The sequence below is a fragment of the Abrus precatorius genome, unplaced genomic scaffold (assembly GCF_003935025.1).
Source record: "Abrus precatorius isolate BTA unplaced genomic scaffold, Abrus_2018 Scaffold11, whole genome shotgun sequence".
In the NCBI taxonomy this organism is placed as follows: Eukaryota; Viridiplantae; Streptophyta; class Magnoliopsida; order Fabales; family Fabaceae; genus Abrus; species Abrus precatorius.
In genome coordinates, this window is record NW_020874303.1 from 2357439 (window position 1) to 2375076 (window position 17638).

At 27.9% G+C, this 17638-nt stretch overlaps 1 protein-coding gene across 1 annotated transcript; it reads right to left on the bottom strand.

Annotated features, from left to right (window-relative positions):
- Nucleotides 1-380: 380 nt before the first annotated feature.
- On the bottom strand, nucleotides 381-13647 carry LOC113854294. The gene is made up of 7 exons (XM_027485216.1): nucleotides 11020-13647; nucleotides 10590-10761; nucleotides 10026-10222; nucleotides 7538-8641; nucleotides 6426-7176; nucleotides 5573-6232; nucleotides 381-568 (listed from the first exon to the last, which is right to left on the bottom strand). The coding sequence occupies exons 1-7, from the start codon at nucleotides 13645-13647 to the stop codon at nucleotides 381-383; spliced, it is 5700 nt and encodes a 1899-aa protein (XP_027341017.1).
- Between the last annotated feature and the right edge of the window lie 3991 nt (nucleotides 13648-17638).

Consider the following 17638-nt stretch of genomic DNA (forward strand, 5'->3'; position numbering starts at 1 on the left):
TATAAATTATTCTTAACTGTTTAAAATAAGACATATTTTGATGATTTCAATAAATTCATTATAGTAAATGACTAATTTTTTTTTTAGTTATGTATGTAAACGAAAATTTTAGAACTTACAATAATAATATAACCATAATAATAAACATGATGAAGAGTAAGTAAATATCACAATTGCATTGAGTATTCTTCATTTTAGGAAACTTGAATATAAATTACATACATTAACATTAAATTCTACAAACTGTTGGCCAAAATGAATGAAACTTACAACAATATACACATAACCATAATATTTACAATCCATAAAAATATACAAGTTCCAGCGCAGTGTTCGTCAAAATCAACTACTGAAGACCAGTCCTACTCATCCACTCCCTGTCAGCTCTCTATCTCAGCTAAGTCTTCTGAATCCAAATCCTCGTCTGATCCCAGATAGAGATCGCTTGAATAAGCTCTAACTTCTGTGCCAGTGACGCGCTCAAAGGTCCATTTGGGCGATCTTTCGAGAGAGTCATAGTTGTGGTAAGTGAATAGGTACGTGAGAGCTACTGGACTTCTAACAGTTCCTCTATACATATATACACATAAAGTCTGATGTATTCTACTCCTAGGGAAGTCAAAAGGAATACTACAAAAGAAATCTATCTCTATCATAACAAAAATCCTAGGTTTATCTTCTACCTGTACAACAAATTTAAAATGATTTACTCTTTGATATTTATTAAATACATAATTTAACCTAAAATATACAAAACTGTCTACTAGTCTAACTCTTTCATGAGGCTCCGTCATTCTGATTCCCTGAAATTATTAGTAAGGATGAGCATATATTCTATCCCTTTAAAAACATTATATGACAAAATCATAATTTATAATATAATTACAACATATCCATATTTACACTAATGTCACATGGTAACCACATTCAAATACACATCATTCACAATTTATTATCTATTATTCATTCTCTCATTCCAATACGCACTTCAATGGCCTGTGATCACAGATACTGATGCCTCCAGCACTTCTCAAGGTCTTACTCAACTAGGTAAATAATCGCCGGTTAGCCCATGCACACAGATACAACATGTACAATAATCAGGTCCCTTAGTAAAGGCATAGTCAGGAGTGTAGTCAAGAAACGAGTGTGAGGCCATGTGACGCATTCGCTCTCAGAAAGAGTGTATACAAATACTTGAATGTCGCTTATCACCCTATGTTTCCCCCAAATTCTCATCGTCTTTGGACTTTATACCCCAATGTATCTTTATAACTATTCACACTAGATCCAATTCAAATTCGACTCATAGAGTCATTCTCAGAATTATTCTCTTTCTCACTCATAAGATCGTGCTTAGTAAAGCACTTCCAGATTAAGTCCATTCTAATCCATTTCACACCCACATTCACTGGTACAATTTTAACCATAAACCTTCATATCATTTTCTTATATCATTTTACTCAATCATATTTCATAAAATCACACAAAAATACACAACAAGTTCCATATCACGTACTCATTATATAATGCAAGTAAGCATATATCAGCCATTTGATCCAGACAAGTAATCATTTTAAACAATCAAACAAACATATTTTTATTCATACTCCACACCACAGGTATCTCAATCATCTATTTGCATACAATATTCACATAACAATACTCTATAAGCACAAAATAAATACTTTAATAGAAAGATAAAATAGAGCTCTCCTTACCTCGAAGATGAGCTTACAAAGATATATTGAAAAGGTCAGGAGTCAACTATTGGAAGTTTTCCTGAACACCAAGAGATATCTCTAAGAAACAAGAACAGGAAAAATGATCGGAAAAACTCAAGTTTAATCCAAAGAAACTTACTTAAAATAACTTAGTTTTATCGTCCAAACGTGATTGTGAAGAGATATTAGAGTTTTTGGGGCTTTTATTTGAGTGAAAGTTCAGAGAAAACTTGAGAGAGGTACGTGAGTTTGAAATAGAATGAATTTCTCATGTAAAAAATCTCTTAAATACCCCTTAGCTCTGCGCGTTCTCGCTGGAGCAAGGGATGTCTCGCTTGAGTGAGGGATATCTCGCTTGATTGACGAGCATCTCGCCTGAGTGAGATATGCAAACAGTGGACTCGCCCACTATTTTCTGATATGCTCACTTGAGTTAGCTCCATCTCGCCTAAACGAGATGGTGTCTAGAGAGCATGTCATTTCTCTTGTTGGTCCTCGCTTGAGTGACCCATCTCGCTTGAGCGAGATAGCTTTGCAGCAAAGTCTTCTTGCACGCTCAATCTTGCCTGAGCGAAATCCACTACACCAAAATCATTTCAAAAATCCTCTATATTTTCTTCTAAATACACTTTAATGCCACTTAACATTAAATAAACATAAATTATCAAAAAGTGAAAAAAGGATGTTACATCTCTCATGTTATGGCAAGAAACTGAATATTTCAGAGTAATTTTGCTTTAGTAAATCTTAATTTGCTTAAACAAAAATAAATTAGATGGTAAATTAAAGTAAAATATTGTAAATTTACTCATGTTAATTAAATTTGCTTAAGTAAACTTTGGCCATTAACAATGGTGTTTTAGTTGTTTCAATGCACCCTCAAACCCAATTATATAAAAAGTAAAACTTTCATGGATAAAAATAAATTAAGTGAACTTTCATGGATTAAAAATAAATTAAGTGTCACATTTACGATTAAAGCTAAAAATAAAGTGTATTTCAAGTACTTTTTCCGTATCTTTCAAATTATGTTTTATCATTGTCGTGACATGTTTTCTCTCATCTAACATGATTTAAAAACAAAGAAAAGTGTTTCAAGTATAATTCTTTATTTTATTTATTTTTATTCTTGAATGTGATACTTCATTTATCTTTGATTTCTGGAAGATTTAATTTGATAATCTCAATACATATTTATTATGTTCTCCCATAACAAGAGATATCAAAATTCATAATTATTTTTTCTAAAAAAAAATTATTTTTGATTTCTTAACTAATAAAATACTTTTATTTATTGGTTTATTTATATACTATTATTATTTTATGATGTGAAATATATAACGACTTATTAATTAGTGCACTTAGGACATTGGTTAAAGAATTGGAAATGATAAGTTTTTTAATTTAAAATTTGATAAGACTGGATTAAAAATTATGAAGAGTCATATATATTTTACAAAAAAAAATTATTTTTAATTTCTTAACCAATACCTTCAAGATACTTTGTTAGCATTTTTCAATATTAATTTAAAGTCTACTTAACTTTTTTATAATTTTACACTAGTTTATTATTTAATTTAATATATAATATAAAATATTAATAATTACCACTTATCCAATCTCAATTTTATCATGGTTGAACCATACAACCTTATATTAGTGTTTTTACTAGAGTATTTATCGTTCAATTTAATTCAATTTTTATTAAAAACTCCAACATAAAAATAACATCAATTTTACTATAGATATTTTGTATTTTTAAATAATTTTTTCTAACATATATTTATTTTTATATAAAATTTGTTTTAATTTAGACTGATGAGGAACTTAATTAAAATGCATTGGTTGAAAAAAAGTCATTAATAAGAAAAAGTGTGAAATAACAATGCATTTGCTTATAAATAAAAAAAAATACTCATGTGAAAAGAGTAAAAATATAAAATAAATAAAAAGGATATATCTTATATTTATTTATAATTATGATAATATTATTGAAATATTATTTTTATATAAAAATATAATAAAATAATATAAATATATTACAAATATAGATATTTTTTAATAATATAAATTGAAAATATTAAAATTGAATTAAATTGCAATATAAACCATTTTTATATAGATTACATTATAATTTATATTGTATAAACATTTAATAAAGTTTTACATATAATACATGTGACTTTTTTTTCGATGTTTTGTATATTTTTAATTCTTTTAAAGTCTCTTATGACTATTCATTAATACCACATGACATATTTATTTATTTCATTCACTTAATTTAAATTACAAATTTTATTAATTAGTCCTTATAGCCGAGGATAATAAGATAATAATAGTAAAATTTTATTAAAAAAAAGTATTTATTATATTTTTATAATTTTAATACAATAATTATATGCTTTTTTCATAAAAAAATTTTATTTGTGGATTCTTAAACTCAACTCCAAGAGTTGAGGTTAACAAAACTCATAAATTATATATTTTATTTCTTTATCATTTGTATGGAATATTAAATATATGATAGTTTTTCTTTTTAAAAGAAAATAATTCTTACAATCGTATATTAAAAAGCTAGAGACTTTGGATTACCTTAGATAGGATAAGTAATATTGACAAAAAGCCTCAATAAAGTTGTTCACCATCATCATCTCATTCTCTTTTGCAATATATAAATGAGATTTGATACAAGATTTTTATAGAATCATCTTTTATAAGAGAGGAAAATTTTATAAATGTATGATATAATGAGATTTAATCAATGTGGATTTGATTTTTTTTTCAAACAAAAAGTGATAACACTTGATCCAACTCTTTAGTATTTCATCAATTTTATTATAATTGAGTCTTTATATGATTCAACATTTTTGAATTAGTCTTTATTTTAAAAATATTAGAACTATTATATGAGAATTAAAATATAAAAATAAAAACTCATATAAAGACTAAAATATAAATATTAACTAACAAGATTAATTTATAAATAAATATTAAACTATAAGACCAAATGTATATTCAAATTAAAAATTGTGAACTTGTTAAGAAAAAGTATTAAATAGAAAAATTATGAAAATTTTGGAAAAAAATAGAAAGTGTAATTTTATTTTTTAAAGATAGTAATTTTTTTTAAAAAAGTCTTTTTTAAATATTTTATAAAATTTGATGTACAATAAAAATTATAATTAAAATTTTAATACTAATACTTTATTATTTTTTAGTTACTTTTTTAATTACCTTTATTCATTTATTTGAATGTAAGATAGAAGACAAACATATAAAATAAAAAATACCAATTTAAGTTTTGTTAGTTGAATATTATTAATTTTGTATAAAAGTTTGCTTAAAGATATAAGTTTCTAGTCTCTTCAAATTTTGTGAAATTTTTATTCGGTATCTTGTTTATTTTTTAAAACAACTCCATAATTTATTTTTTATTATTTGTTAGAATATATACATAATTTATAGTTGTTACTTATTTATAAATTAATCTCTATAGTTAATATGTACTTTTTTAAGCATAAATTATTTTCATCTAATACTTCAACATGTTTCTAATGATAATAATTAATTTAAAAATGTTCTCTCCTAAAGACTAAATTGTAACTAAAGTACTTTTTATATATTTAATACTTTTACACATGGGATAACAAAAGTAACATGTAACAATTTTTTAATAAGGCATGTCATCACTAGGGATCAAAAGGATTGAATATTAAAAGGATAAGGGCTAAAACAGAAAAGAAAAAATTTTGAGACTAAAATGAAAATTTTATAAGAATATAGGCACTAGAAATATATTTAAATTTATAATTTTTAAATTTTACAGTATATAATTGAAATTTACATACCTGCATTCTGATGGATATATGATATGGTCTTGTTCAAATTCCCAAGCCAATATTTCTTAACGAATGTTATATAAACTGATCTTAACAATGGTGTGTTGACTTGATCCCTTGAAAAAGTCTTCATACTTGGAATGTTGCTTACTCTCACTTTTTGTAATTTAGGCCAATCAATAGTTCCACTCAGCTGGCAGAAACTAATTAACTTTGGAAGGTCTTTGAGTACAAGACACTCTACTTCAGGGAAAATGATGGATACATTTTCTTCTTTATCATTTGATAATATCTTTTCCATTTTCTCACAATTACACAATTTGAGTAATTTCAGCTTACTAAGGTTTTTTGTAGCAGAACATGAGAATAAACTCTTGAGGCTACCACAGTGGACAATGTTGAGTGACACCAAATTTGGGAAAAAGGGGACTTGAGGTTCCTTGTTCCAGATATATGTCAAACACTTTAAGTTACTCAATGTTAATGTCTTTAGTTGAGGAAGCATTTCCTTGATATTCTCATCTTGTTTGTCATCATCAAGGTAAAATACCTCAGCAAGTACCTCACATTTGTCCACAGTCAAATTTATTAGATTGCTGTATCTTGTGATCGTATGGAGAGAAATGGCTCTCAACAAATTATTGTCACTCAAAGTTAGATTTTCCAGTCCTAAAGTTTAGCATTTTTCAATAAAGTTCGAAACATGTTAATATAATGTCAAAAGAAAATTGTTGTCAACTAATAATTTAAATTAAGAACATTCAGAGGCATATTTCGGAAAGCAGATGTTATTATGTACAAACATGTATCACTAACTTTTATATTTTTATAAGTTTTGCATGTAATATTAAAATTTACATACCTGAATTCTGATGAATATATGATACGGTCTTGTTCAAATCCCCAAGCCAATATTTCTTAACAAATGTTATATAAACTGATCTTAACAATGGTGTGTTGACATGACCTCCTGAAAAAGTCTTCATATTTGGAATATTGCTCACCCTCACTGTTTGTAATTTAGGCCACTCAAAAGTCCCACTTTGCTGACAAAAACTCACTAACTCTGGAAGATTTTTGAGTACAAGGCATTCTACTTCAGGGAAAATGATAGATACACTTTCATTTTTATCAATTGATATTACCTCTTTTACTTTGTCACAATCACACAATTTGAGTAATTTGAGTTTTCTAAAATTTTTGGTAGAAGAAGGTGAGAATAAACTTTTGAGGCTCCCACAATTGACAATGTGAAGTGACATCAAATTGGAAAAAAATGGAACTTGAGGTTCCTTGTTCCATAGATATGTCAAACTCTTTAGGTTACTCAATGCTAATATACTCAGCTGAGGAACCATTTCTTGAATATTCTGATTTTGCTCGTCATCTTTAATGTCAAATACCTCTGTCATTAATTCGCATTTGTCCACAGTCATAAGTTTTAGATTGTCATATCTTTCGATCATGTTAGATTTAATGATATTCAACAATTTGTTGTTCTTCAGAGTCAAATTTTCCAATTTAGAAAATGATTTGGGGGGACAAGTGTAGTGCCAGAGTTTCTCAATTTCTTGGTTTATTATACACAGTATTTTCAGCTTGTCCAATGATAGCTACAAGGAACAAATGGTAATTATCAATGTCTAACAGTGAAGATGAAAATAAAACTACATAGGAAATATGAAATGAACTGTAATATACATATAATTGATTATGTAGCATAGTATAGTTATATCATTCAATTCCTTTCCGTCATAAACATGATGGCTTTGACTTTGATATAAAAGTGAGAATGACCGAAATACTAATATAAATATAAAAACTCTCATATTTAACTTACATTTAATGGAAAAAGATTTTAGCGTTACACTACAATAAGAAAATCTTTTTCATATATATATATATATATATATATATATATATATATATATATAATGAAAATGAATATTATATCTTAAATTTGGATCAACTTACATGATTTGGGAAGAAATAGTTTGAAACAGGAGGTTCTTCTAGATGATCCTTCCGCTCATTGGAGTCATCAAGAAAAGTGACGAGAGCAGGACAATTTGTGATTATCAATGTTTCCAAGGATGGAAAATGAGATGTATAAGGAAATACAGTTGTGAGCTTTGTTAGATTTTCAAGAGAAATATATTTCAACTGAGGAAATGAGGTCTTATTCTCTCCCATTTCTTTCTTGATGATGTGAGTCAAATTGGGTAGGTCAATTAAAGTCAATTCGGTTAGCTGCTGCAAACGCTCTGTAGAATATGATATTTCCTTTATGATGCGGAATATAATTTTCAATGAGTTACAATGACTTACAGTGAGTTTCGTCAATTTTGGAAACTCTTGTAACGTCATAGTGGAATTGACATAAACCAACTTGTGGCAAGTATCCAACTTGAGTTCATCTAACTCAGGGAAAGAATCAGGGTCTATTGGCAAATCATATGTAGTTGCAAGTCCATGGGTGAATATTTCCAATTTAGGACATTTTTCTATCACCAATGTTTTTAAAACTAGGAATTTTGATTTATAATTACCGAACTTGATTAATTCTGGGAGGTTCATAAGCTCCACCTTGCTCAATGCTAGGAACTCAACACGATTATAATCATGTTGAAAAATTTGTGTTAACTTCCCACATTCTTCAATCTTCAATTCATTCAGTCGGTGCCCTATTTCAACTGACTCAGGAAAGACTAGCATCAAGGAAGGGCAACGCTTGAAGTGTATCTTTCTCAAATTACTGATGTAAATGATTTCATCTCCATGCCATATTTCCACCATGTCAGGTAATTCCATTAATACCAATTCCTTCAACGAAAAGTATTGAAAAACGTTGGTGTCAATTAGAAATGGCTCTGTTCTGCAGTGTTCAATGGTTATATGCTCAAGCACTTCTGACCTCTCTACCAAGTAGCGAACAAATTGACACAAACGCTTTCCTTTGCTGCAATTTTTTGCTTTAAACATTGTAAGGGAACTGAGAAGCAAAGGTTTATGTTCATATAATTCTTCTGCTTTGCTTAATTCCTCATCTCCATCGATAGTTAAGTCATGTGTAGCATCCTATCATAATTTTCTTGCCTTAGTAAATCACTTCAAAAATAATTGAAACATAATGTTAAGGACTAACTAATTTCATCACCTAGCTATTGCAAAATGATTGTTTGCATCATTCAAGATAGTTGGTTTAATTCAGAATGCTAATAATATAATCTTTAGGGATTTAAAATTGATATTGACTTGACTTTGAAAAAAAATAATTGATGCTGATGCTTTTAGTTGTGTTGAAATTTTTAAGGATTTTTACGAAAGATAAATCCTTAATTTTGCCTGTAACTTAAGATTAATGAATTTTTTAACATTGAAATTGTGAGGTATTATTGTTGTTCTATCAATTGCATAGGCGAAAAGATTTCCTAAAGTATTAGTGGAATCAAATTCTAAGTTTGAAGAATTTCCCATTACTCATCCTTGATTTGCTCCTATTATAAGTATCATTGATAGTTTTAGGAAAAGAAAAACTCATTATTTCTCATAGCTATTGGGAGGAAAATAAAGTGACAAATTGGATTATGACTCTCATTATTAACTTAGTTTTGGTTGTAATTTGTATTAGAATCTTTCTATTAGCTATAATCTTATTTTTGGAGATTTGGTAGATAATTACTTTTAAAGACTTCTTGGTTGTTAGTATTTTTTTCGTAGTTATATTGTCATTTTCATTAAAAATTAATATATTTATTAGTTTGATGTGTTTAATTGCTACAATTTTATCTTATTTTGTCATAAATCTTTTTTATATAAAATAAATTAAAGACTCTTTGAAATTATGATTTCTTTAAAATCACATGTAATTATTTGAAACAACCTTGATCTATCAATAAAAATGTAGCATTAAATAAATGTTGCATAATATAAAAAACAAACAAACAATTTTACTAAATAAATCTGCTTCATCCATTTAGTTTTATGGATAATCCTAACCATATATTAGTTAGTATCATATACATATACTTATTAATAATACATATATAATGGTAGCAATATTATGTATTTTAACTATACATATTTAGCAGTGGCAATGTTATTTGTATAAAATATTTTCTATTTTAAAAGTGTAGCAACCTATTATGATTGAAACTAAAAATATAAATAAATGATTAATAAAGTTTGACTATTCTGCTTTCAATATTAGTATCAGATTATTTATTGGATAAATTCGGTTTTAAAAATATTTTATGAATGTTTAGGAGAGATATTATGTTGTTTCTACAATTCTAAAGTTGAGATGAAATTAAAAATGGAAATAAATATAATAAAATATAAATATGCAGTGTAAATTTTAAAAAAAGCAAACTAGTTAGATTTTTGAGAGAGATCAAACCAATAAAAGAAAAAATCGACGAATTTGGAGATGATCGTGAATTTGCTCTTGATTGTCTATAACCATTGACTTCAACTTTGACCTTTCTATCCTTCCCAAACCCATATGTGACACTTTGGGACAGTGGTTCAGAATTACATTCTCCAAAGATGACCATTCAGGATAGCCTGAGCCGCTAAGGAGAAACCGAAGAAATGATGGCAACTCTTGAAGATGCATTTTGGCCATTTCAGGAAATTCAATTACTGCTGGATCGATAACTATAAGTCGTCAAATTTCTCTCAATTATTCGGCATAAAAGAATAAATAGATAAATAAAACAAATTAATATTTAAAGAGTAATAATAATAAACATTTCTTTTATAGTGCAAAAATAAAAATATTTTTTTATTGTTCTTACATTTTTCCTTCCTAAATCGATATATTTTTATAAAAAAATAAAATAAAAATAAGATAACATTTTTTTAACTAAAAGTAAAATTTTAAAAATAAATTTTCAAACCAAATTGATTCTCATGTTTTTGAAAATATGATTCCAATATAATAATTTACCTTCATATGTCCCTGCATGACATACACACTCCAATTTTGGTAGTCGAAGTAGTGTTAAACAAATTAATTGGATACGGCCTGGAATATCCTCGTCCAAAAAGTAAAAAACGTTGGACAGATTCTGACAATCTTCAATGTATATGTTCTTTAGCTTCCAAAATGAATGTTGAGCATTGTGTGGATAAAACCATATGTGTCTTACACTAATATTGGAAATCACCATTCTCTCCAAATTAGGAAAAGAAATCTGCATATATACACACAATAATATATTATCACATTAATAAACATAATTAGAAAACGAAATTATTTAGCTTTCATACAATTATTTCTCACTTAATTGATACAAAATTTCTTTGCTTTGGCTTATTTTATTTGGTTTTTGTTAATTCTATGTACAAGGATTATGGCTTTGGAATTGTAATGAAAGGCAAAACAGTATAAGCAAAATTAGTAATTTGTAATACTTTAATGCATTAACATTGGACTTCAAATATATACATACCATCTCATCAAAAAGTCCGGGTTTATAGTAATAAGAGTGCATATAGAAACATGATAATGCAGGGAGTCGTTGTAACGTTAGAGAGCGTAATTGAGGAAACACTATTCTCTCTTTTCCTCCAACCACAATTGCCTCAATGAGTTTGCACTCTGAAACTTCTAAATCAACAAGATGAGGAAGACCTTCGATCATTGACTTTATGAAGAGACATTTTATATTATGGCATTGTTGTACTTTGATGACTTTTATTTTCAAGAATGATTTTTCATTTAGAGGACCGGCGCATATAACCTCCAAATTGCTTACATTTTTTAGAGACAAAGACTCCAAGTTGGAGAAAGCACCACTGTGATGATCATCACTAGAACTCACGGCTATGCATTTGATTTCAACATTGTTTTGTACAAAGAGCGATTGTAGATGGGGAAACTCATCCAAATCACTCAGAACATCTTGGACACCACCATTCAGTTCATCTAAGTATAAGACATCAACATTTTTCACCATCCTTTCAATCCCATCCTCCAATTGCAAATGTTGGTTGAGCTTGACTTTCAATACTTTTAACCCATGATCACCATTATGGGTCTCAGTCCACCTATCCCCAATGAAAATCGTGTACGATTTCATTTTTTCAAAGTACAGGTCCATTGGCCATGCTTCAGGATCAGGAACATACAAGTCTTCTATATGTGCCAAGCGATGCAAGTTTGTTAGCTCTTTCAGGCTTGCATTTCTGTTTTCACTGTTGGATCTTTCAACCTCCCAATTGCAAAAGGAGTTTCTCAAATATAATTCTTCTAAACTAGTTAAGTTTGACAGAACATTGGATGGAATCACTTGGAGATATGTGTCTCTTAAATCCAATATTAGCAACTTCTGAAGCTGTCCAATTTCTCTAGGGAATTGTTGGATTCTACTTCCGAGGAGGACAAGAATTTGTAGGTTTGTGAGCTCACCAACTATAGTTATGTCTCCCAATTCGCAATTATACATGGATAATGCTTGAAGGTTCTTTAACAAACCAAAACTAGAAGGTAATTTTGAACAGTCAAAGCCAATAAGTTCTAATAATTTCAAAAGTTTAGTCTCATCAAAAAATGAATTTGGAACCTGCATTGAGGGATTGTCAGTGCTTAGTATAATCTCTTGCATTTCTGGACATTGCAACCTTTCACGAACCTGTACACCACTCACAGTACTCATGTTACAGAAGCGTAAACTTCTCAACCATTCTTCAGGTGGCCATTCTGCAGAAATCATTGAAGCTTTTAGATCACTTTGAGCTATTGAATAAAGAGTGTGCCATATCAAGTCATTTATTTTGATAGTTTCCTTTTCATCTTCAACCAGAAGACCATAGGCCTTGAGATCACTGATTAATGAATCACACCTACTTCTTGCAGCTTCGAATGTATCAAGATTTTTGAATATGCTTGCCAACATGTCTACATATATACTATACTTGTTCACAACTCTCCTTCCCCTGATGGTAAGAATCAAGAGCAAGAATTTGTGTTCTTCACTCTCTAAACTATTGTAACATAGTCTTATTGGTGCAACATGTTCCTTTAGCTGCATCAAGGCATCTTGCAAAGCATGCAGGTCTTTCTTTTCTAATACCTTGGCTATAGCAAAAAGTGCAGGAGCTAAACCTTCACAACTTTTCACTATTTCAGTTATTATGGAACTTGCCTCAGAATCTTGAGCAATGCCTCCAACCATCTTTTCAAACAAGCCCTGGGCCTCTTCTTCTAGCAGCACTTCTAGTTGAAACACCTTAGCCTTAGGAGCACCCATCAAATTTTTTATGAAATCCAAACTTTTTGATATTAGCAATAATTTACACCCCTTATGTTCATCACCCAAAGGAACTCCAATTTCGTCCAAATCAAATTCTTGAGGATTCAATTCTCCCCACTTATCATTAATGATGATAAGAATCCTTTCCTCTTTCTTTATTCTAGGACGCAATCTACTTCTTCTTTTCACATGCATTTCGCCATTAAATTGGAGACCCAATATAGCTTCAATATCTTCTTGAACTTGTTCAACACTTGGCTTCTCAGCTACATCAATGATAACCACTTTGAACAAGTTCTGTTCTTCTTTTGCTTGCTCTCCAACCTGTTTGGCTAATAAGGTTGTGCCTCCACCACCTATCCACCATACTCCAACTGTTTGGATAAGAGGGTCCTTCAGGGCCTCCATAATATCATTTATAGTATCTGCTCTTGATTTTGGTGGTTTCACTAATAGATAAAGATTACCTTCTTCTTGTAATCGGAACATTTCTTGCATCATCTTTCTTGCTTGCTTATTAACATTGTACCGCCATAGGAAATTTGTGCAAGAACTTTTTCCTTCATAGTAGTTCACAAATATATTCACTTGTCCAAAAAATTCATCAATTTTTTTTAACCACTTATTTTTAGCCTGGAATTCCAAACTTTTTTGCTGCAGATTCTGAGGATTTTCTTCATAGTAGTTCTCAGAATCCCAAGTAAGATTTTCTTGCACCCTTTGTCTTTTTTGCTGCAGATTTTTAACTTCGTTACTGAGATTCTCCAAAATGCTTTTGTAGGAAATCAAGTAACCCAACTGAGGTGCAACAGTTACTACTTTCATGTTTTAAAAAATGTGCAAATTGATCTTCCTTCCCCTTTGTCTACTATCACTACAAAAAGAAAAATATCATTTTAAAATTAGATTCTACTAATATAGATTTATTCTAACAAAAGTAGAATTGTTAGTATAAATACTTTAATTTTGTACCAATACATAATTATACTAACATATAATTATTAATATAAATATTAATATATACCATTAATATTTAAATATTGATATGTTGCATCGTTTATAATGTGCACTTTTAAAATCTTTATTAATAACTTATTTTTTTAGACAAAGATTATGAGTGCATTAGAAAAGTTTTTCGACTTATTGAAAGCTGATTATACTAGTTTAGAAGTAGGTTTAATCAAACAATTTTGTTTTATAAGATAATTGAAATAGGTGTTACTAGTGTTCTTAAACACTACTTTTCCGTTATTAGTTCAAAATAGTTTATTTTAGTTCCTATTATTTTCAAAAATTCTCTCTCTCTTCTCTTTTTTTTTTTTTTTTTTACTTATTTGATATTTCTAAAATCTAATAATACCTTTATCTCTTTTACGTTCAACTTTTTAAACCACTTTTGTTATTAAATCTTATTAAAATTTAACAAAATTATTAATTCTTATTTTCTATAGTATAAAATTATCAAAATATAATATAAATTATTTTATATTATCTCATTTTAAAATATTTTAAAATTATGTTATTTAAAATATATAATTATCAAATTTCAAATTGTGGGCTAAAATTTAATGATGTCATTTTTTTCATCATTTTTAAAATTAATAGCTAATTTTATCATATGTTTTAATTAAATCAACTAGTTTTTCATCTTTTAGCTGTTAATTAACTTATCCACTAGTTTTATCAAACACACCTTATGTTAACAAAATTAATATTTGAAATTATTTTAGTTTTTAGTAAGTGAAATTTAAAAAAAAAAAATAGCTTGGCTAGTTATAAAAAATATGAGAAAATTGTGTTAGATAAAAAGTAAAAAGATTGTATCACAAAATTTATTTTGACTAAGCATTTCAAAATAAGAGAAAATTTGAAGTAAATGGCTCACGCTTTTGAGTTTAGATCCTTCGAAGTAGAATGATAAAATATTTGATAAAGTAACAAATTTATTAATCTATATAACATTTAAAACATCTATATTATATAAGTTATTTTCATAGTTATATGAATTTTTATGAAAAAATATTTGTAGATTACTAAAAGTTAAAATAAAAAATAATTATATTATTTTACTCATACAATAATTTAGTTTTCTATTAAAATATAAATATTTTATTTAACTATTTTTTCATTATTTATTTAAAAAAGTTATAGTTATTTTTAGATTTTATTTTTATTTTTATTTTAATACTTATGTTTATAACGTTTCAATATCATCTAGGAGTAGTGATTTTATAATATTACTTTCTTATATATTTTATATTTTTATAATATTAATCAATTAGTTTCTTTTACAATTTTTATTTTAGAATTATTTACAATTTCATATATTTTTTAGTTTTTATATATTGAACATAAAGCATTATTTTACTTATAGTAATTTAAGATTTAAGATTTAGAGTTTACTATTACAATAATCATAAATAATTGTCAAATAATAAAATGGAACGGTAAATAAAATTAGTTTAATTTAAATGTACTAATTATATAAAAAATTCACACTATTATTAAATCATGAATTGTCGTGTCAACAAAAATTATTGATTTCTGTAAAAACTAACATAAGAATTGTGTAAAATAAAACAAAACAAAAACAAAAACCTAATTCAAAACATTGTATAATTTGTCAATGCATACTTAAGTCCTAAATAATTTGGCTATAACAAAATCAACTTTTCTAAATAATTTTCTTATAAAAAAATTATGTTAAACTTAAAGCTACAAGTAATAGTGCTTAAACACAAGAAAAAAAATAGTACTAATGAAATATAAAAATGTTTAACAACAAATATCATTCACTGTAATTTTGTTAATTTAGGTCTTCGTCCCAAAAAAGTAACTTTATAGGCTATATTTTATTTCCTTAATTTTTATTTATTTATATTCAAATCACTAAAAATTACATAAATAATTGTTATTTTTACAAATAAATTCTCTTTCTATAGCTTAACTTATTATGATTGTTTCCATCAAATGATTATGTTTTTTAATTGAGCAATATCTAAGAAAATAGTTATATTTATGTAATTATTATAAATAATTTTGAAGTGTTAAATGTGATTTTTTTAGGTATTTCATTATAAGTTGAGAAATTCATATTTTTTATAAAGTCAAAATTTATTGATATCAAGTGTCAAATTTGCACACTTACACTTCTTATTAATTTTTTATAAAATACAATATGAATAAATCCAACTGTTAAATTATCCTTATAATATATATATATCAATTTTACATAATTTGGACATTATGTGTTAAAGATAAAAACTTTCAAACTAATAGTTGAATTCATTAAATTCACATTCTAAGAAAAATTATTAAATAATATAAGTATTCAAGCTTTACATGTGGGGTTAATAGATTTGACTTTTTCATATTAATATAATTATTGGTAATTTTGATTAAGTTCTGCCAAGATGCTGAAGGAATAGAGTAAAAGTTAATCCACTTAATTCAAATTGAAGAAAGTAATATTTAAAAACTTTTTTAATTAAATTATTTAAGCTAAATTATTTTTTATCCTTATAAAATTAACACATTTTGCTATCCTTATAAATTTCTTTTTAGAATTTAGTCCCTAAAATGTTAAGAAGTTAGGATTTAGTCTTTGTGGTCAGTATTTTTGCATGTCACATTATTTATGTTTATTATATTTTTTTATTTAAAATATATATTTACAAACAAGTCCCTTAATATATTTTAAAATTTTCAAAAAAAGTCTCCCTCTTCTTCTCATTCCCCTTCCTATAACCCCACCTCTCTCACTCTCTCCCCAATAAGAGTTAGCTTCAATAAACATAAAGACTTGGGCAAAATTGTAAGGCTCCAAATTTTATATTATCGATTATTGATATATATATATATATATATATGTATATATATCTGTGTGTGTGTATGTGTGTGTGTGCGCGTGTGTGTATCAATGTAAATAAATGTTGAAATTTGTACTTGAGTGCGTGATGATAATATTTATGTGTATAAATGTGCATGAATGTATTCATATATGATTGGACTGAAAAACAAGTTAAGGATGTAAATGTTGGGGTGTTCTTGGGGAGGAAGGGACGAAACTGTTGCTTTCTCGCTATAGCGAGAGATGTCTCGCTGTAGCGACAGAACAACAGTTTGAGATGCATTTTTAGGTGCAGATTCACTGTAGCGAAAGAGTATAACTGTAGCGAGATTCTATAGAAACCAGGGTGCAATTTTTCCTGAGATTTTTGCTGTAGCGACAAGAAGCGTTGCTGCAGCGAGAGTGTCACGATCAGAAGGGAATTTAAGGGGTTTAGGGTTTGAAAAATTTATTTCTCATCCCTCTCTTCAAAATCTCTTTGATTCTCTTGACCCAAAACTCTATTCCACCGATTAAATTGCCTCCAAAGCCGTGTGAGCATGCCAATATGGGGTTGACATACTCTTGATTGAGAATGTGAGTGAATGTATATGAGCATGCCAATGGTTGAATAACGCAAATGGTTAGAAATGGGTGTAGATGACATATTGAATGTAAATGTGAATGTTGTCGAAAATGAATATATTCCTATGTGCTGTGTAATGTAAGTGAATATGGCTGTGTGCCGTGTGTTGTAAATAAATGTGGACAATGTGTGCCGTTTGCAAATACGAATATTGTATGTAATTGAAAATATGTGTGAATAGAGTGTGTTGGACGCCGTTGTAATGATGCTATGAATGGTTCAGCGATACACTGGAGGTGTGGAAGATGGGGATGGTAGAAATACCTTGGGGAAGGGAGAGTGGTGGTAACACCAACAGTGAGCGTGAGTGCACCGCGGGCTGCACTCTCTTTCTGACTAGA

Bases quoted from the DNA above. Each gene is read 5' to 3' on its own strand.
- LOC113854294 (XM_027485216.1), bottom strand. From the start codon at position 13,647: ATGAAAGTAGTAACTGTTGCACCTCAGTTGGGTTACTTGATTTCCTAC. The intron at 8,642-10,025 runs GTTATAGACAAT...AAATTATGATAG, and splicing joins GGTCAAAGTTGAAGTCAATG to GATGCTACACATGACTTAAC. The intron at 569-5,572 runs GTATGTAAATTT...ATATGTATAGAG, and splicing joins ATATATCCATCAGAATGCAG to GAACTGTTAGAAGTCCAGTA.